The 22,632-nt window shown below is 36.9% G+C and overlaps 2 protein-coding genes across 3 annotated transcripts; one reads left to right on the top strand and one right to left on the bottom strand.

Moving 5' to 3' along the window:
• The first annotated feature begins 2,338 nt into the window (after positions 1-2,338).
• On the top strand, positions 2,339-7,126 carry LOC127837861 (putative methyltransferase DDB_G0268948). Its single transcript, XM_052365277.1, has 4 exons — positions 2,339-2,963; positions 4,651-4,748; positions 4,948-5,085; positions 6,408-7,126. Exons 1-4 carry the CDS (start codon positions 2,412-2,414, stop codon positions 6,478-6,480), a joined length of 861 nt encoding a protein of 286 aa, XP_052221237.1. The 5' UTR covers positions 2,339-2,411; the 3' UTR covers positions 6,481-7,126.
• A 212-nt stretch (positions 7,127-7,338) lies between these two features.
• LOC127837848 (uncharacterized protein F58A4.6-like) lies at positions 7,339-22,048 on the bottom strand. Of its 2 annotated transcripts, XM_052365260.1 has the most exons (5): positions 21,795-22,048; positions 19,291-19,800; positions 18,787-18,901; positions 13,337-13,482; positions 7,339-11,090 (listed from the first exon to the last, which is right to left on the bottom strand). In XM_052365260.1, exons 1-5 carry the CDS (start codon positions 21,854-21,856, stop codon positions 10,934-10,936), a joined length of 990 nt encoding a protein of 329 aa, XP_052221220.1. In that variant the 5' UTR covers positions 21,857-22,048; the 3' UTR covers positions 7,339-10,933. The 2 variants fall into 2 exon arrangements, with proteins under 2 accessions (XP_052221220.1, XP_052221229.1); XM_052365269.1 differs by lacking the exon at positions 19,291-19,800.
• Positions 22,049-22,632: the final 584 nt, after the last annotated feature.

The raw sequence follows: 22,632 nt of genomic DNA, 5'->3' as shown, positions 1-22,632 counted from the left end.
TGAACCAAATATGGACAATGGTGAGGCTTATGACGATGTAGACTTCTCTCCACTGAACATATCTTGTTCGTCTTTTTATGTTATCCCAAAGACTGGCCAACTTACCTCGGCTCGTCCGATGATTTAACAGTCAGCGGTATCGCTTCAACTCTTGCATCTGTCCGTGGATCTTGCCACATGTATGACGTGTCATTTCGTTCCATGTTGCCAGGGGTGTTCCTTTTTCGCAAACTTGATCGATGGATTAGCTCCAGTCGCATCCACTCTGGCGACTGGCGATGGAGTGCTTGTTTTTGTTACTCCGGTCCCGATTTCTCCGGCTTGATATGGTGTTGTTTTGTCCTCATAATTTCCTTTCCGTGGGCTCAAGTCACCCTTGCGGCGCCCGTCTCATATCAAAGAATCTCGGCTGGTCGTACAAAACGTACAAGCCCCCCTCCCCTCCCCACTTCGTTTCTCCCGTTTACCAGAGTGTGGTTAAAACAAGATTCCGGTCTCAGAAATGAGAACTGAGCGTCATATGAGAATCATGCAGTTGCGCATGCCCTCCCGAAATAGCTCTTGCCAGACAGCAAAGTACTATATCTATACTGAACACATCATATACCCGACAAGATCATGATGATCACCACTAACAACACCAGAAAACATCACCATGTACGACGAGAAGCTGGAAGAAGTGACCAGCTGCAAGTAATTAAGCCCAACACTTTCCAATGATGGTATCTGTGCCGCTGGGGTTTTAATATATTCAAGTACTTCGTAGTCTCCAGCCTTCTGTACGAACTGGTGTCTTTGAAGACTGCGCCGCATCTCCTACATCGAGCGCAATACGAACGATACGTCCGGAATATGACAGTCGTTAGAATAAAAACTGACTGGAAAATGTGAAGGAGTGGACGTCACTCCCTATGGATGAGCTACTCATGGCAGCCGACAACTGATTTGACTGCCTGAGGATTACATCGGATAAGGCGATGATGATGAGTATTTATTAAAAGGTGCTGTGTATTGGAAGTATTTGATACCGCGAGCTTTACAGATCTAGATTCTGTCAGAAAACAATACCGCTTTATTCGTTATATTTCAATTTCACATGTGACATTATATATGAGCTAAATCATCCCCATCATATGTCAACAGACAGGTATGGCGTGAAAACAGTTTTTTATCATTTATAAAAACCAGAAAGTAATGCAAACATAATTTGACGATGGATTCGCACGAACACTAAGAACAAAGAATCATACCTTACTTCCATGTGTCGCGCATAATATCGTGTGCCGCTTTGAGTATAGCACAAAATATCGCGTCTCGCGTTCAAATGGGGAAACACGAAGCGACACACGATATTTTGCGCGACACGCGAAGCTGAACACGATATTTTGCGCGATACTCAAAGCGATACACGATATTTTGCGCGATACACGAAGCGACACACGATATTTTGCGCGATACACGAAGCGACACGCGACATTTACGACGATATATCGCCTTTTGGGCTACCTACACAAGGGCGATATTTCGTGGTACTTTCTCGCGCGTCGCTTCGTGTATCGCGCAAAATATCGTGTGTCGCTTAATGTGTCGCGCAAAATATCGTGTGCCGCTTCGAATGTCGCGGAAAATATCGTTTGTCGCGCAAAATATCGCGTATCGCTTCGTGTGTCGTGTGTCGCCCTTGATGAAAGAAGGGCGAGATTATAGATGGCATTATCCGGATTCCGTAGAAAACTTCAATCTACTGCTCAGCAACTGTAATTTTGCAAACCGTTATACGGATCAGTAAAAAGAGTATGACATTTGTAATTTGTGTAAATTATAGATTATTTGATTGAATAAACGCGGCTATCGGCATCTAGATCATTCGCATAAATTGTGACATTGCGATAAAAAAGCAGCGTCAAACGACGTCAAAATTTAAAATATTGAACGTCTTTGTCTCGGGTGATGTTTTGAAAATTCGGCTTTCTGTACTTTTAATACATACAGTAGTTGAAATAATTTGAAGACACGCAAAACGATCCTAAATGTCATTCGTTTCTTGCGTAAAGCATGAATAAAAACAATTTGTAATTTCATGTTTTTCAGTTGATTTGTGTTATATAAAACAGATATGTAAAATCGTGCCTCAGTCAATCCTGAAAATATGCTTTATAATTCCACGTTAGTCCAAATTTTTGACGCTCTTAAATAGCCCATATAAAAAGTATCTCTAAATTCTTTGCGCGTCTTATAAATGAGACTATATTCCACGTGTGCAATAATAATAAAAAATAAAACGATGTTACACTGCACGTAATCAACAAATATTCATTTACCTAGTTGCCTCCCTTAGTTGCAAATCTGACATTAGTTTGACGTCTTAAATTATGAACCGCAAAATATACTTAATGTAAACGGAATAAACGATGATAACACAAATGAGATCAGGGGTAACGGTACTCACTGGTCGCGATCTATTTCGATTTTCTATATTTTGTGTACGGACCATGGCGATCAGACTGTTTGAAGAGAAGGACCACGCTCAGCTGTACTCAAAATACAGACCGACCTATCCGGATAGCGTGTACGAAACAATCATGCGCTTCTATGGACACGGAAAAGAGGACGCTGGTGATTACACTCTGGCTGTCGACGTTGGGTGTGGAAACGGTCAGAGTTCATTCCCACTTGTTAAACACTTCAGTCGGGTAATTGGATGTGACGTCAGCAAGGAGCAAATCAAATCAGCGGTTAAACATGAAAAATTGACCTACACAGTTTGCTCAGGTGAAAATTTAAGTTTCCTACAAGATGGCTCTGTAGATCTATTGACAATAGCGCAAGCACTTCACTGGCTCGACAGGGAGACATTTTTTAAGGAGGTTATACGTGTTTTAAAACCAGGCGGTGTTTTTGCTGGATATGGCTACGGCAATAATATTCTGAATAATGAGGATGCTAACAATATTGTTAAAAAGGTAAAACAGTGATAAATTTCTTTCCTGACAGCCTGGTCAAACTTGCTTGATTTGAAAAGCGCTCGACGATAATTTAAAATCCTAGCTTTGACATAACTTTTATGATGATTGAAAGATGTTAAGTTACTGGTATAAGAATGATTGTCCTTGTCAAGTTAACTCATCAAAAGATAGATTTGCCAGTGACAACTTAGTTATGCTTGAATGGTCATTGTCGGCTAGGAAACTACTTAAATGTGCCCTGGTTACTCTTAAGTCTACTTAAATGTACCCCGGGGTACTGAAAATATACTAACACATACCTGGCCAATTTATGCTTTATCCGAGTTTTATCCAGCCCCGGCCCCCCCACACAATTAATGTCGAAACAGGCAAGAGAATTCCTCAATATGCTTTTCTTAGCAGGAATTTAGATAATTTATAGGCTATTTGACAGAAAATTGACGTCAATATGAACATAATTTATTTGGTAAAAAAAGCAGACAACAACCAATTTAGCATAAGAATTCCCGGGAACGTTTCAGTATATTTTCTGTACCTTGGGTATAATATTTAAGTATACTTAAGAGTAAAAAGGGTACATTTAAGATTTTAAGTAGTACCCAAGCCGACATGTTAAGACTGATTTACAGTGCAAAACAACTGAAAACCAACAAACAATTTATTTCATGGAAAAATACATATAAAACCTAGAATATAGTTGTTTATAACACCTAAGAATCAAATGAATTTTCATTCTTAAATTATACTCGGAGACTTTTCTAGCGCAACACTTTTCAAACTTGAATATCTCAGTTTAATATTAGTTAAGATTTTGATTTAAAATGATACATGTGATCATTTGACTTCATTCTGAGAAAGCTCACGGTGAAATTATTCATCCTTGACGATCGAACATTTTAAAGGTGGGGTATTTATGGTTTTATCTGTTTGCACAAGCAAATGGTGAAATGCAATATTATTCTTATGTTATTTAAATTTTATCATTTATGATTATAGGTGGGTTCTTGCATGAGGATAACATAAAACTAGTGTATGGCTCAAATCTATATTGAAGAGCATTTTGGCAATAATGCATACCTGCAATTGTATTGGAGACTTTTCTAACAATACACTTCAAACTTTAACATCTCTGTAATAAGTAAAGATTTTCATTAATTTTTTTAGATGTGATCATTTGACTACATTCAGTGCAAGCTTAGGATACAATCATTCATCCCTAATAATCAGACTCTTTCTCATGTGGGGTGGGTCGCATGCAATTTTCCAAAATGTGCAGTTGCGCTTTTGATTATTTATATGAGCAATACATTTTTTAACATTAATTTTATGTTTTCCTGAGGTAAGAACCCACCTTAAATGATGAAATTGAAAATTATTTATAATAATATTTCGTTTCACCAATGCCATGTTCAAAAAGATGAAACTATACACACCTCAGGACGTGCTTAAGCGTCCAATCTTCAAGGATGATTGTTTTGATCATGGGCTTGCTTATAATGTAGTCAAATGATCATATTTAAAATTTGAAGTCAAAATCTGAACTCGTTACAGTGATGTTCAAATTTGAAAAGTGTTGCCTTAGAAAAGTCTCCAAGTGTAATTATAGTTTAATTGAAATTTCATTAAAAACAGATGAGTACAAATTTTATTTTTATTGTGAATGCATTAAAGGATATATTCTTAGTTTTATAGTTTTACCCTTGGCAAGTACTGGGATAAGCAGAGATCCCACATAGACAACATGTACATGGACATCAAATTGCCGTTTCATGAGCAACAAAGGTAAGCTGATTATGATTTAGGAAATTTGATTATCAGTAATGCAGTGTTCTCAAATGGCATGCTGTAAACTCTTGGTGGATAAATATTTACTGACATGACAGATAATGGCAGCATACAAATCTTAGATGGAAATATTTAATTATTGTTTTTGTTATACAAGGTTCGTGGTTAATAAATCATCTTGCATCTATTAATACAGGATTGAGGATGAGCGAGTATCAATCCGACGCACCATGCCTGTTGATGCTTACATTGGGTACGTCTCCACATGGTCCGCATGGCAATCACTGCTGAGAGCAATTCCAGGGTCCACTGAACTGGGCAAAGTGCAGGAAGGGTATATTGTTCATACAAATCATTAAAAAGACATTTCTTTGTAAAGCCATCATTTTCTTGTTTCAAATGATTAAGATTTGAAGATTTGGATTAAACAGAATGCAAGACTTTTATTGCTGGTATTGTATTGTTGCGTATAGGATTAATATTTTAAGCAAAAGTAGTTGAATATACATGTTAATGTTGATTCCGTTTTTACCTCAGCCTTGGGTCCCTCAAATTGATATATGGTTAGAAGTTTAAGGTAGTAATTTAAACATGATGTATGCATTGCATGAATCTGCATTCAAAATAATTGTGCATATATTGTTCAGTTTGTTTTCAATTGTCTAATAATTTCAGGCCTTTTCTGCCCTATGCCACGGGTCCGAATATGGGCCCCATTCCCAATGCAAATCTGATTGGTTTTTTCACAATTGAAAAAAAAAATCCCAATTCCAAAAAAAAAAAAATTTTTTTTTTTAACCTTTAAATATATAAGTTAGCCTTATCCAGTGTAGAAAATATAAAATATTGCATAATTAAATTATCTGTTGCCTTGAATTTGTTTTAAAAACAGTAAAATATGTTAAATTGATTATTTAAGACTTTCCTTATTTTCCCCAAAATCCGGCGTTTCATGCGATTTTTTTCTCCTAAAAAAAGGCCAGGCCCTTATCCCAAAATCAGATAAAAAAACCTGCACTTATCACACATGTTCATAAGATTTTGTAAAATTTTAATAATATGTTATAAAAATATTCGTTATTTGCCAGTTAACGGCTTTTTTGAGATATAAGAAACACAATTAACATGCGATTATTTTTCCCAAATGAGCCAGTTTTGCGATTAAATTTTTTCCCAAAATGTTTTTTTTCACAACGCGAAATTCCCAAAATTCCAGTGTGGCGTTTTCCCAAAAGCGGAAAAGGCCTAAATTTATCAAAATACAGGATGCTTTTGTATATATTAGTTTAATGCTGCTTTTTTGGTTGTATTTAAATTCATTTTCTGTAATTATTTGAGCAACATTGTGCAAAAATGGATCTTATGTCAGATACAGCCAGCCTGGCTTCAGACAGGCGTTCAAAGTTGCGCTGTCTGGTCAGATGTTATCTGGTGGCTATAAAGTCATGCAAGGTTTCATGGGCTCATTAGCAGATAGGGTAACTCCAAACCAGACTGCGTGGATGCTCAGGCTCGTCAGGAGCTTTGCCGGCCACATAGCAGATAGGGTAACTCCAAACCAGACTGCGTGGATGCTCAGGCTCGTCAGGAGCTTTGCTGGCTACATATGGCAGATGATCTTTTTTTAATGATGCAGGTCATGTCATTTATTTTCAGCTTGAAAGAAATATACATGGATCGAGAGATGAGCATATACTGGCCAGGATTCCTTCTGCTGGGGAGAAGATGACCATGAGACATGAACTAGAAAATGGTCTCATCTTAGTTTGAAGACTATCCTTAGTATCCCATGTTAAAGCCCAACCCACATAGACATGTTGTTTAAAAAACTTTGCAAAAATAACCGCAAAAGGGTCAAAATAAGGGAAAGGTATGCCCTGAAGGCTTACAGCGGCTCAACTGTGTTTATGATATGTTATATTATGCTAAAGTCAAAATATGTTTGAACCCAAATGATGAAGTTTTTAATTCTGTATGAATATCATTGAAGATGAAAAAATCTGACTAAGTTCCATGCAGATTTTGCAAGAAAATAAATATAATGTTTTAGCAAATGTTTTCTTTAATTTAACATGGGGAGCTAGTTGTGACCCATAATGATTGATGTTACCCAACAGAGCTGTTTTGATTAACAAGTTATGGCCTTTAGCAGGATGTGGGAAGAACCACAACAAGTGTTCTGTCAAAGCAAACAATATCTTTGGAGGTATATATGACTAGGATTTTAGCATGTTTCAATTTTATTCTTGTTTTTTTGTTTTGTTCTTCAAAAAAAATATCATTGATCACACAAAGAAAAAAAAACTTTCATGCAATTACTTTTGCAAGTTGTGTTCATATCACCTTTCTTTGATATTAAATTTTGTTAACTGAAAGCCTCTTCATATTTGTTTTAAATGCTTCATCTCACATACAAGTCTCACTGAACTTCACAAACTGTGTGCTTACAATGTTTACATTTGACATTAACCAACATGGAAACTCAGAACAAGTAAAGGTTGCTGCTTGTAATTTCTGTATCAAATGGTTCTATTAATCCGATAACATAACTCAGGGGGGAAACTAAACTTCAAATAACAAACACAAATAATAGAATACAAAATGAATTTATTTCCCAAATATTTCAACATGTTTTTTTTACAAACTTGTAAAACAATAACTATATAATACAGCATTTATTATGAATTATCTTATAACAACAAGCATATTTGTTTTTGTAACTTTAATTGTAACGTTATTGATTTTAACTAAATCTACATATGCATCAGCAATAAAATTGAGCATCAGGAAATATTTGGTTGTGAAAAGTAGACTAAAGCTAAGTAAATCTTGAATTGCATTTAATAAAAGTTACAATGCAGCATTGCTACAAGAACAATGTAATTATGCCCCCCTTCGAAAAAGAGGGGGTATATTGTTTTGCGGTCTGTCGGTAAACCAGGTCGTTTCCGATGCATAACTCATCAACAAATTGACCGATTGGTTTGATACTTCACATGTGCATTGGCCTTGGACAGAAGATGACACCTATTGAAATTGGAGTCAAAGATCACTGTCACAATAAGCATAAAAATTGTTTCCGATCAATAACTCATAAACGAATCGACCAATTAGCTTGATACTAGTACTAAAAATGTGCATTGGCCTTGGACAGTAGATGACCCCTATTGAAATTTGGGTCAATGTCACTGTCACAACAAGTGTGAAAATCTTTTCCGATCAATAACTTGTTAATGAATTGATTGATTGGCTTGATACTTTACATGTGCACTGGCCTTGCACAGTAGATGACCCCTATTTGTTGGGGTCACAAGGTCACAATAATTGTAAAAATCGTTTCAGATTAATAACTCGTCAACTTATTGACCGATTGGCTTGACACTTCCCATGTGCATAGGCATTGAACAGTAGATGACCTTTATTGAAATTGGGGTCACTAGGTCAAAGGTCAAGGTTACTGTCACAATATGTGTGAAAATAATTTCAAATCAATATTTGGTCAACAAATTGACCGATTGGCTTGATACTTCACATGTGCACATTAACACTAATAATATTTATGTTATTTACAGTATACCCTGCTGGCCTGATCAAGAAATTTACATGAAATCATTCCATGTGTACTACTGATGGATGATTCCAAAGACTTGAGATTTATAGTTCTGTGTAATTTCCCACACTTTCTGACTAGATTTTTTTTCCTTTAAACAAAACACTTTACAAGTATATCTTCAGTTAACAGATCCTAAGCAAAGTTGGCTTGTACATTTCTTAACAACTGGGTCATGTGGTTCATAGCTGGCTGACACTACATCAACAAATAACTGGGTTGTGTTCTACGTAGCTGGCTGACGCTACAATAACCAAAGAATTGGGCCATGTTCTATGTAGCTGGCTGATGCAACATCAACCAAATAACTGGGCCATGTTCTATGTAGCTGGCTGACGCTACATCAACCAAAGAATTGGGCCATGTTCTATGTAGCTGGCTGACGTTACATACACCAAAGAATTGGGCCATGTTCTATGTAGCTGGCTTACGCTACAACAACCAAAGAAATGGGCCATGTTCTATGTAGCAGACTGACGTTACATCACCCAAAGACTTGGGCCATGTTCTATGTAGCTGGCTGATGCTACATGTGCATCAACCAAAGAATTGGGCCATGTTCTATGTAGCTGGCTGATGCTACATGTACATCAACCAAAGAATCGGGCCATGTTCTATGTAGCTGGCTGAAACTACATCAACGAAATAACTGAGACATGTTCTATGTAGCTGGCTGACACTACATCAACCAAAGAATTGGGCCATGTTCTATGTAGCATGCTGACGCTAAATCAACCAAATAACGTTATTGCTTATAGTAGAAAAATATCAAAGTTATCTTTAATTATGTTTAGAATATATACATTTGTATTTTAAAACACAAATCATTTGCAACATTGTGGCATAATTGATATCCTTAACAACTAAGTGTTTGCTTTTTCAGAAATAACTAACAGTTTGTCATTCCCATGCTTGTGATCAAACTGTCTTGGCCATGACCCGTTTTGTTTTATTCCAAAGTTATCCAAGCCTTTGGTCATTACTGCAATAACCTACACTTAGTGGAAGATTTTTTCATATAAAAAATGTAAAATTTGCTGAATACACCAGGTTCATTCATGAAATAAATAAAACTTTCAAACAAATCTAAATCGTTCTTTAATATCCATAAAATGCAAAATCATACTCAACTTTAAAACATGATTTTCAATAACTAAATTTTATTGACCTTTTCTTCAGTTGTGCAGCAAAATTGTAAGCTGGTAATGTGGGATGAACAATTCAGATATGTGCATGAAATTATAAACTTGAAAACTTTCCAGCACCATATCAAAACATTATGCAGACACACTTGGAAAAACAAACTTCAAACATGTCTATTTTATTTATTCAAAACTACTCCAAATACATGTCTTTTACATAAATGCTGCTCAGTATACGCTTTTTTGTAATTCATATTTAAAACATAATACACCCATATATTTTAAAAATGTTTCATATATGTAGTAAGTATTATTGCCAATAAAGATTATGAAACTCATTTTAAGATGTTTCTTTAGTTTTAAAATAAATGTTGTCAACTAACTAAAACTGGAATTTTAAAGAAAATCATGTATGTTCAAACTTCAGTTCATAAATTCATAAAAGTTAAAAATTTAGAGAAGTGGTTTTGCCTTTAAAATTTCACAGTCATCTGTAAACAGGTATCATTAAACCTTTATCGTATTTTTTTACATGACACCAACTTTAATGTCATATGCATGTATAATTCTGATACCATCATAATGATTTCAATAAACTCCATAACAAAAAACATAACAAAAATATGTTGTGAACGCATTCAAAACAACGATACATTTAAATCAAATTAAATATTAGTATTAAATAGAAGACTTTGATAAAAGTGTTTTGATTGAGCAATTTATGGTTGTGCTGAACATGAACATGTAAGAAATTTCAGGATATGTTATTATTTGCATTTTCCTTTATTTCTTTAGTCTTTGTGTACCTTATGTTTTTGTAGTATTTAAAATTTTCATATAAATAATATTACGGTCAACAAGTCATCAAAAGATCACTCTGACTTAAAACATCCCAAACTCTTTAAATATGGTTTAGGCAATAAAGAACACTATATTTCATTAAAACAACAACGCTGAATACTTAAGCAATAAGTGGCAATACTGGGAATAGATCACTCATTGGAAAGGACATAAGTAGTTCAACAAATGTAAAAATTATATTTGCAATTAAAATGACTGTGCAGTATTATAAATCTCAATTTACAAAGCACGTTTCTTGAACAAATGAACAGTAACCTAAGAAACTTACACTAATAGGGAAGCAGGTACTTCTGATATTGTTTGCACATAAAAAAAGGTAATAAACAAAGCATAACTTTGGCACATAATCAAATTTTTGCTGCTACACAGCAACATTCTAACTATAATAACACACCAGATAAATGCACTATGTAAACAAAATAACTCTATATAGAGGTTAAATGTAAAAACATAGCATCTGATTAACATTCCTATGAGATAGAAAAAATAGTTTCTAACTCAATGCTTGCTTTAAAAGCTAATTCCTAGCATCTGCATAGTTCTAACTAGTTTCAGAGGTATTCTTGGATTCATCTCGCCAGGGTCACTCCATTATGTACATCAGAGGATGAGGTGGGCTTGACTCTCTTCTTGGCGTAACAGAACTGTAACTTACTCCACATCCCTTTGCACATGTCCACCAGCTTCTGGTCTTTCAGAACATACCGAGCTGTGTGAAACTCTTGCCTACAAAGTATAAAACAATTAAGTCCCGTCATACGCAAATGAGTCTCATGCCATAGGCAGCCAGTGTAACTTCAGCCAGTGCAGTCAGCTCAAGGCTACCCTGTCTTTTAATGAGAATATAAAACCCTGCATTTTAACCCTTTGAATGCTGGGAAATTTGTCTTCTGCTAAAATGTCGTCTGCTGAATTTCTAAAATTAGCATTTTCTTCGATTTTTTTCAAAAAATACTATCAGAGTAGCAAACAGTATGGCTCTTGATGAGACGCCACGTTCTGTGGCGTCTCATCTGGATCCAAACTGTTTGCAAAGGCCTTCTAAATTCGGTTCCCGCACTGAAAAGGTTAAAGTTGGCATGGCAGCTCCTGACCAGACAGCAAGATTGTTCAAGATTGGCTGAAGCTCTGCTGGCCACCTTTAGCATATGACCAATATCACTTAAATACGTTTTATTTTATTTTACCAAATTATTAGGAGTAGTTAGTTTCAAAACAGAAAATCTGCTGCATAAATAAAACAGTACCTTGACTAAGCAGCTTTAAATCCTGATAGCAAAAAAAGACAGAGATGTTGTGGTTTCTTTCTCACTGACAAATACAGTTTTAGATTTTCAAATTGACTAGCAACTTGTTAAACAGTTGTGCTATATCTCTTTACAAAGGAAATGTTGAGATAACTGATTACTTTAGTGGAGATTTTATGGAAATATAGCTTGATTGGAAGCTTTTCAAAAAGACAATCTTTCAATAAATCAAGTGCTACAACTCTGCAGTTTCTACTGCAACATGACAATCAAAGGACTTGGCTTAGAAACTAAAAACATGAGGGCCTGAAAGGCCCAAAGTAGCTCACCTGAGATAACAAGATATTATTGTGACAAATCTTCTGACCAAGTTTCATGAAGATCGGAAAATAAATGTGGCCTATGGAGTGTTAACAAGGTTTTACTATAGCCATATAAGGAAAAATGCCCCACCCCCTGGCAGCCATTTTTTTCAACCAACCGGCATCATTTTTGAACTCCTCCAAGATATTATCGGGATGAGTCTTCTGACCAAGTTTCGGACAGTAAATGTGGCCTCTAGAGTGTTAACAAGATTTTACTATAGCCATATAAGGAAAAATGCCCCGCTCCTTGGAAGCCATGTTTTTCAAGCAAGCATAATTATTTTCGAAGTCATCCAAGATATCATTGAGACCAATCTTCTGACCAAATTTCATGAAGATTGGACAATGAATGTGGCCTCGAGAGTGTTAACAAGGTTTTACAATAGCCATAAAAAGCAATATAAGGAAAAATGCCCCGCCCCTGGTGGCCATGTTTTTAAAGCAACCAAAACCATTTTCGAACTCATCTGAGATATCATTGGGACAAATCTTCTGACCAAGTTTCATGATGATCTGAAAATTAATGTGACCTCTAGAGTGTTAACAAGGTTTTACTAAAGCCATATAAGGAAAAATGCCCCGCCCTCGTGGTGGCCATGTTTTTCAACCAACCAGCATCATTTTTTAACTCGTCCAAGATATTATTGGGATGAATATTCTGGCTGAGTTTCATGAAGATCGGACTATAAATGTGGCCTCTAGAGTTTTAACAAGATTTTACTATAGCCATATATAGCCATATACATGTAAGGAAAAATGCCCCGCCCCTTGGCAGCCACGTTTTTCAAGCAAACGCAATCATTTTCGAACTCATCTAAGATATCACCGAGACCAATCTTCTGACCAAATTTCATGAAGATTGGACAATAAATGTGGCCTCTAGAGAGTTAACAAGGCAAATGTTGACGCCGCACAATGGACGTCGGACAAAAGGCGATCACAAAAGCTCACCATGAGCATGTTGTGCTCAGGTGAGCTAATTATGGTTAATCTGAAGAATTACAAGATTAGAATCATGCCCAACAATTGCTTTAATATTTCCTTTCTCAAGAACTTACTTTCTTTTCAAACATATGAACTAGTCATGAACCTTATTATTAAATTAGGCACTCCCCAAAACAGCCACACATCTCTTACCATGATTGTATTGACCTTCAATTGTTACTTTTAGGTCGAACAAATATACCATGATTTAATTGTTTCAATTAGAAGAACTTTAAAGCCAAGTACATGTATTTTAAACTTCGACAAACCTTTTGTACTTGAGTTGAAGCATGATAAAGTTTTGACAACAGACAAACAGGCAAACACTTCCCTTCACGAAAACCAGCAAATGATTTTCATGTAAAACTTAAACTACCTGATCATAAGTTTGCTCATCCTTAGAGGACCAAGCTGCATGAGGCTTTGAGCGTAAAACAGACGGCACTTTGAGACCATCACTGGGTCACCCATCTCCAGCGCTATCCTGAACTGTTGAATGGAAATCTCACCAGCCCTCACTGACTGCAATAGAAATGAGATTAATAAAATATACAATAAATGACATAGCAAGAGCTGTCCCTGAACTTCATGCTTGACTTTTCTTCCTCTATGAGATTAAAATGTACATTTTCTGTCACCTGATATAATGAGCACAAAGACGTAAGTTGTATATAGCCTTGAAGCGAAGCTTACTCATCTAGTGGCATTGAAGCAATGCTTACTCAACTAGTAGACTTGAAGCAGAGCTTACTCAACTAGTAGCCTTGAAGCAATGCTTACTCAACTAGTAGACTTGAAGCAGAGCTTACTCAACTAGTAGCCTTGTAGCAGAGCTTACTCAACTAGTAGCCTTGTAGCAGAGCTTACTCAACTAGTAGCCTTGTAGCAGGGCTTACTCAACTAGTAGCCTTGTAGCAGAGCTTACTCAACTAGTAGCCTTGTAGCAGGGCTTACTCAACTAGAAGCCTTGTAGCAGAGCTTACTCAACTACATGTAGTAGCCTTGTAGCAGGGCCTACTCAACTAGTAGCCTTGTAGCAGAGCTTACTCAACTAGTAGCCTTGTAGCAGAGCTTACTCAACTAGTAGTCTTGTAGCAGAGCTTACTCAACTAGTAGCCTTGAAGCAGACCTTACTCAACTAGTAGCCTTGAAGCAGACCTTACTCAACTAGAAGCCTTGTAGCAGAGCTTCCTCAACTAGCAGCCTTGTAGCAGGGCTTACTCAACTAGAAGCCTTGTAGCAGGGCTTACTCAACTAGTAGCCTTGTAGCAGGGCTTACTCAACTAGTAGCCTTGTAGCAGAGCTTACTCAACTAGTAGCCTTGTATAGAGCTTACTCAACTAGAAGCCTTGTAGCAGGGCTTACTCAACTAGAAGCCTTGTAGCAGGGCTTACTCAACTAGTAGCCTTGTAGCAGAGCTTACTCAACTAGAAGCCCTTTAGCAGAGCTTACTCAACTAGTAGCCTTGTAGCAGGGCTTACTCAACTAAAAGCCTTGTAGCAGAGCTTACTCTAGTAGCCTTGTAGCAGGGCTTACTCAACTAGTAGCCTAACTAGAACCCTTGTAGCAGGGCTTCATCCACAAGAAGCCTTGAAGCAGAACTTACTCAACTAGAAGCCTTGTATCAGGGCTTACTCAACTAGTAGCCTTGAAGCAGAGCTTCATCAACTAGTAGCCTTGTAGCAGAGCTTCATCAACTAGTAGCCTTGAAGCAGAGCTTCATCAACTAGAACTTCTAGAAGCCTTGAAGCAGAACTTACTCAACTAGCAGCCTTGAAGCGAAGCTTACTCAACTAGTAGCCTTAGAGCAGGGCTTACTCAACTAGTAGCCTTAAAGCAGAGCTTACTCAACTAGTAGCCTTAAAGCAGAGCTTACTCAACTAGTAGCCTTAAAGCAGGGCTTACTCAACTAGAAGCCTTGTAGCAGAGCTTACTCAACTAGAAGCCTTGTAGCAGGACTTACTCAACTAGTAGCCTTGTAGCAGGGCTTACTCAACTAGTAGCCTTGTAGCAGAGCTTACTCAACTAGTAGCCTTGTAGCAGGGCTTACTCAACTAAAAGCCTTGTAGCAGAGCTTACTCTAGTAGCCTTGTAGCAGGGCTTACTCAACTAGTAGCCTAACTAGAACCCTTGTAGCAGGGCTTCATCCACAAGAAGCCTTGAAGCAGAACTTACTCAACTAGAAGCCTTGTATCAGGGCTTACTCAACTAGTAGCCTTGAAGCAGAGCTTCATCAACTAGTAGCCTTGTAGCAGAGCTTCATCAACTAGTAGCCTTGAAGCAGAGCTTCATCAACTAGAACTTCTAGAAGCCTTGAAGCAGAACTTACTCAACTAGCAGCCTTGAAGCGAAGCTTACTCAACTAGTAGCCTTAGAGCAGGGCTTACTCAACTAGTAGCCTTAAAGCAGAGCTTACTCAACTAGTAGCCTTAAAGCAGAGCTTACTCAACTAGTAGCCTTAAAGCAGGGCTTACTCAACTAGAAGCCTTGTAGCAGAGCTTACTCAACTAGAAGCCTTGTAGCAGGACTTACTCAACTAGTAGCCTTGTAGCAGGGCTTACTCAACTAGTAGCCTTGTAGCAGGGCTTACTCAACTAGTAGCCTTGTAGCAAAACTTACTCAACTAGCAGCCTTGAAGCAGAGCTTTCTCAACTAGTATCCTTGTAGCAGAGCGTCATCAACTAGTAGCCTTGAAGCAGGGCTTACACAGCTAGTAGCCTTGAAGCAGGGGTTACTAATCAGGTATGGTTGAAGCAGAGTTTACTTATCTGCTAGCCATAAAGCAGAGCTTGCTCAACTAGTAGCATTGAAGCAGAGCTAACACAGCTGGTAGCTTTGACGCAGAGCTTACTGACCTGGTAGAGTTAAAGCAGAGCTAACTGATCTGTTAGCCTTGAAGGACGGCTTACTCAGCTAGTAGCCTTGAAGCAGGGCTAACATAGCTGGTAACTTTGAACCAGGGCTTACTGATCTGGTAGTTTTGAAGCCTAGCTTACTGATCTGGTAGCCTTGTAGCAGGGCTTACTGATCTGGTAGCCTCCTAGCAGGGCTTACTGATCTGGTTGCCTTGTAGGAGGGCTTACTGATCTGGTAGCATTAAAGCAGGGCTTACTGATCTGGTAGTTTTGAAGCCTAGCTTACTTATCTGGTAGCCTCGTAGCAGGGCTTACTGATCTGGTAGTTTTGAAGCCTAGCTTACTTATCTGGTAACCTCGTAGCAGAGCTTACTGATCTGGTAGCTTTGTAGCAGGGCTTACTGATCTGGTAGCCTCGTAGCAGGGCTTACTGATCTGGTAGCATTAAATCAGGGCTTACTGATCTGGTAGCCTTGAAAGAGGGCTAACTCAGCTAGTAGCCTTGTAGCAGGGCTTACATAGCTGGTAACTTTGAACCAGGGCTTACTGATCTGGTAGTTTTGAAGCCTAGCTTACTGATCTGGTAGCCTTGTAGCAGAGCTTACTTATCTGGTAGCTTTGTAGCAGGGCTTTCTGATCTGGTAGCCTTGTAGCAGGGCTTACTTATCTGGTAGCCTTGTAGCAGAGCTTACTGATCTGGTAGCCTTGTAGCAGAGCTTACTGATCTGGTAGCATTAAAGCAGGGCTTACTCAGCCATTCGATGAATAAGTCTATTGCTCCAAATGACAAATTTTATTAATGAAATTTTCAATTGGCAACATTATTTTTTCAATAAAAGAAAGACATAAATCGCAAAATGGCAAGATTTTTACCATATTATGACAGATTTGGCTCAAGAAAATGTTTAGCAAGGAAAAGCATAGCTGTAGAACAAGTGGCTTTAAGTACATGTTTATACTCCTAAAGAAACAAGCAAATTCGTTGAATTGATATCCCCTGCCCATATGCTTCTTGACACAAAATGGTTATATTTGAAACTGAAAAAAGCATTTTTTCAAGATACAAAGGGCCATAACTCTGTAATTAACAGATGGTGTACAATGTCATTTGGCGTGCATCATCCTCTTGTCCATATATATACTCATACGCAGTTTCAATGAAATCCGCCTAAGCACTTCCAAGATATGGCTCCGGATACACAAAAGTGCCTATAGTAAAAGCATTTTTTAAAGATACAAAGGGCCATAACTCTGTTTTTAACAGGTGGTATACAATGCCATTTGGAGTGCATCATCCTCTTATGCATATATATACTCATACCAAGTTTCAATGAAATCCGCCAAAGCACTCCCAAGATATGGCTCTGGACACAAAAGTGCCTATAGTAAAAAGCATTTTTTAAAGATACAAAGGGCCATAACTCTGTTTTTAACAGATGGTGTACAATGCCATTTGGCATGCATCATCCTCTTATGCATATATATACTCATACCAAGTTTCAAAGAAATCTGCCAAAGCACTTCCAAGATATGGCTCAGGGCTCGAAATTAACACTCGCACACTCGCAAAATGCGAGTGAAAAATACCGATTGCGAGTTAAGTTTTAAGCCACTTTTAATTTTTTGTGAGTAAAGAAATAGTGAAAAAAAACAAGTAATATTGCTTAATGCGTTTGACGTCCTGAACGCTAAACCATATGTCATAGAACGTCTTAATACCCTTATGCGTAAGCGCACGCCTTGTATAGACTAGTATACTTATAGTACAGATACCAGGATGGTATTGGTACAAATAACGTTAAACAGTCGACTAATTCACACGTGGTCATTGAACTTGAACAGACATGGCATCGAAGCGAAAAATAACTAGTTTCTGTTTGCCCACAGATGGAAATAACAATACGAAAGACAAAGCAAAGTTAACTGTTGAATAAAAAAAAAAAAACGAAACTAAATTATGATTCCAGCAACATTTGCGAGAATGTTTTTGATTTTGCGAGTTGGTATTAAAGCTGCTCGCAATGTTTCGCAAGTAGAAAAAAAAGTTAAATTCGAGCCCTGTGGCTCCGGACACAAAAGTGCCTATAGTAAAAAGCATTTTTTCAAGATACAAGGGGCCATAACTCTGTTTTTAACATATGGTGTACAATGCCATTTGGCGTGCATCATCCTCTTATGCATATATATACTCATACGAAGTTTCAATGAAATCCGCCAGAGCACTTCCAAGATATGGCTCTGGACACAAAAGTGCCGGACGGACGGATGGACGGACGGATGGACGGACGGACAGCCAGACGGACGGACAACGCCAAAACAATATCCCTCCGCCTCTGGCGGGGGATAAAAATATGTTAACTGTTAGGATTAAACAAGGGCTGTTTGTAAAACATGCATTTCCCCTTAATGGGCTGTCAGTTGTAGTGGCAGCCATTGTGTTAATATGTTTTTTGTCACTGTGACCTTGACCTTTGACCGAGTGACCTGAAAATTTATAGGGGTCATTTGCCAGTCATGATCAATGTACCTATGAAGTTTTATGATCCTAGGCGTAAGCATTCTTGAATTATCATCCGGAAACCATTTTACTGTTTCGAGTCACTGTTACCTTAACCTTTGACCTAGTGACCTGAAAATCAAAAGGGGTCATCTGCCAGTCATGATCAATGTACTTATGAAGTTTCATGATCCTAGGAATAACTAAGCATTCTTGAGCTATCATCCGGAAACCATTTTACTATTTTGAATCACTGTGACCTTGAGCTTTGACCTAGTGACCTGAAAATCGATAGGGGTCATCTGCCAGTCATGATCAATGTATCTATGAAGTTTCATGATCCAAGGCCTAAGTGTCCTTGAGTTATCATCTGGAAACCATCTGGTGGACGGACCGATCGAACGACGGACCGACCGACATGTGCAAAACAATATACCCCCTCTTCTTCGAAGGGGGGCATAAAAAAGTACTTACAAAGTGTCTAAAATAGTCTCCTAAAGACGAGTATCCACCACCCAGGGTTGACAACCACGCCATTGTTTCTTCCAAAAACTCACGCTTCTTCACCAATCCCTCTAGTCTGTGACACCTGAACATTCAATGCTAGTTTTACATATGAAAATAAATAGATATTGTTTTGAAGACAATTTCACAGTGTTGGGTTGAAATAATGATTTGCTGAAAATGGAATATGACACAAGAAATTAAAGAATCCATCAAAATATTTTAACTTATTTGCTTCTTTAAGTTTATTGACTAAACTTATTCAATTTAAATTTATAAATGCAATTTAAGCAACAAAAGCTACAAATAATGTTGAACACGTAGCATCTATTTCTCTCATAGAAACTCTTTATAATGTTTGCTAAAACAAAAGATGTGCTTTCAAACATTGACAATTGATTATTTACTATAAAATGTAATGATTTGAAGTGTAAATTTTGAATTATGAACATAATACAATACATATTTCCTTACCATGCCTTGCAGACTTTCACAGCTGGTGGTTCTATGACTATCTGAATTGACCTAGGTAAAGTCACACCATGCGTGCAAGATGTATACAACTCTCTACACAAGCAACGTTTGTCACGTAAATCTTGCCAGTGTAAAGTTGTCCGTAAATAATGCATAAAACTTTTCCTGAAATGTTTTGAGGTACTGAAAGCTTGGAAACTGTGATAAGCTACGTCTGCCGGAAGATGAGCATTGATGACATATTCAATATCAAGATGAATGAAAGACAATTTCGGCATTTGGCTTGTACATTTTGCTTGATTGTTTTTATAAGAGGTAGGATGTGCATGAAAATTGTCACAGCAAATCACAAAATATTGGGTAGAGTTAAAGCAGGGATCAATACGGAGGGCTATTCCCACTGCATGTGTGTCAAACTTAACTGGCGACAAATCACGACTGTATATGCCGTGATGTAGAATGTCTGTTTGCTGACGAACGCAAACCAAAAGGTATGCCATTACAACTCCTCTGAAATGAAAAATTGATATAAATTGCCAGAGACTTGTAAATTCTCTTTTGACACATTTTATCATTTTTAAGCAAATCAAGTACTATTCGATATGAGATTAACAAAGGAATTCAACTTATTTGCTCAGATGTTAGGAAAAGAACAGCTACTCCTTAAAGGACAGAGGTCATGCTTTTAAAACCTGTTAAACATTTCATTTATAAAATTTAGTGCATATAATAATGTTTTTTGCAACTGAATTCAATTAAATAACCATGTTCATTTGCCCTCAATAATGGACTGCTATTGTAGGGCTTAGAATGTGATATCTATAGTACAATAGACGCAACTTTAGTAATAAAATGATGGAAATGGCTGTCGATAGTGATTTTGAAGAGTTTTTTTGTTGAACTGCACATGTATGAGCAAGAATTAAGTGACTGTAATTAAGTCAGATTTTTCTGAATCTGACTCAAACAGTGACGAATCTTTTGCTGATGCTCAAGATGTCATTGTGTTTGAAATATAAGTTTGAAAAATATATACTTGTCTACAAAAATTATGTATATGTCAGAAACAAAAAAATTATTTTATTTTTGATGAATGTTTTTCTTTTGTAAAGACAACTATGCTGTATGGTCAATAATTATCAACACAGAACAGACACTTGCACCAGATCAGAATGGAAAGGAATTTCTGAACCAACATATAAAAATATTAACTCATTTTGAATTTTCATCTACAACACCATTTCTAAAACGGATAAAACCAGTTTCAGTGTAACAATTATGATTAATTTATTGAAACTTCAAACACAGCTTACTTCACAGGGCTCAACATTAACTTTTGAAGCCACTTGTCCGGTCGGTCAAGTAGACCAAAATTTCCCTTGTCCTGACCAAAAGCAACTTGTCCTAACCATTATGTCTTATTCTACTCAGTACTTTGCAAAGTTGGTACGTCTGATCCAATGACGATGAACATTTCAAATGTGATTTGCATGCCTTGCAGTACATTTTTGCAGTGATTTCATCTTACTGAAGCCATTCAAATTTTTCCAGCCACTTTGGCAAAAATCGTGTTTTTTCGCTTCTTTTTTTAATTACATTTTGTTTCTTGACGACCTTTAGGTATTTTTTTTTAAGTTTCTTGTGATTTTGAAGAAGAAAAACCAAAGGAAAGCAGATTTGACATTTTTTAAGCAGACGACATTGTACTAACGAAATCAAACCACAAATGGGAATGATGTTGTAAAATCATTCTATACAAAAAGATGACGTCACTACGTTAATGGTCTGTAAGAAAAATTTTAAGGGCTGCTTCCTTTATGAACAGTACGGTGTTGTATCCCATGGAATATCTCTCGCTTTGTCGTTCAAAAGTAAACAAAATATAATCAAAATAGTTTTGTGGTAACTCCAAAGAAATAACGCATTTTTCTAAGTGATTAAATTATAACCACCACATGTCCCGTCGGACTAGCAAATTCTTTATTTACTTGTCTTGACTAACAATTTGGTTGTCCTGGACAGTCGGACTACCGTTAATGTCGAGCCCTGCTTCAAAAATGTAATGCAATCATGATCAGGGCTTTTTGTTCTTCTATGAGAATTGCTGTTTTTCACAAATTTGGGAAATTCGCAAGTCAAATATTCACAATCTCAAGATGTTCGCGACTCAAATTTTCATAATTTGACAGTTTGCAACTCAAATTTCACAATGTTAGAAAGTTTGTGACTCATTTTTTACAATTTTGAATCAATTCTTCACACAATGGGGGAGGGGGGCCAAGGCAGCTGCACAAAAAGAGGAAAAAAAGCCCTGGAGATAAGGGCATATTCAAGGTCCAAGAGGGTGGAGTGGGTCCTAAGTGTGACAGGGTGCTGCCCCGCTTTGTTATGACCAGCTGGAGCACTACAGGTCTAATGTTTATGAAGCAAATTTGATTTAATTTGGATAGGGCGTCGCGATATAGTTTTGTAGTATATAAAGAAAGAACGATTAAGATATGTACCTGTTTTTGTTTTTTGTTGACCGCCAAAAATCTTTTTTAACATTGTCTATGGCAGGTATCATGCATTCCCCATGGATAAGAAATCATTGCTTCCTGTATATAATATCAGGTTTTTAACGCAAAATCAAATATTCCTTTTTTATAAACCACAAAACACTGATACTTCGGCAATTATTCTCAAATATTCTTGCAATATGACTTAAATATTGTTATTTAATATTTTGGCAAATTTTCCTAAACGGGCGGTAACTCTTTCTTCTATATAGATACAAGTCTAATTGGTATAAATAAAATCGGCCATAATAGCTACTAACTAATCGGGTCGAACCTCAAAGACCTCGTGAAGAGGCCGGTAGGACTTGTAAATAAACTCTGATATACACTGCTACTAACTAAATAAAATATACTGTAAGTAAAAATATTGTATTGGATATTCATATAATTAATGAAATTATTAAGACTATATTGGTAACTTAAAAGAAATGTAGTAGTAGTTTTGTATTCACTGCAGTAGTTTGTTTTCACTTGTCCTATTGTAATTGTAATAAAAGCGCTGAAGGCACTGAAGTTGTGCGCTATTGCATAATCTTAACCGCAACTCATTTTTCAATATTATGTTTTAGCTTTTTAAATCGCAAGTTTGGAATGAACACATCCCATTCAAATTTATGAAGAGTGTGTCTTAACACACAGGTCGAGATGTGTGTGCACTGTTTATCCTCATATTAATGTTATAGAAATAACTTAAACAAAATAACAACAACCTCTGTCGTTTTTGACGTTCTGAAAGCATTAAAAATATGATGAAAATGGCAAAATGAGAACCAGTTAATATAAA

The sequence above is a fragment of the Dreissena polymorpha genome, chromosome 1, assembly GCF_020536995.1.
Source record: "Dreissena polymorpha isolate Duluth1 chromosome 1, UMN_Dpol_1.0, whole genome shotgun sequence".
NCBI lineage: Eukaryota > Metazoa > Mollusca > Bivalvia > Myida > Dreissenidae > Dreissena > Dreissena polymorpha.
The sequence above is the reverse complement of the archived record's forward strand: the minus strand, read 5'-3'. Positions and strand labels throughout refer to the sequence as shown.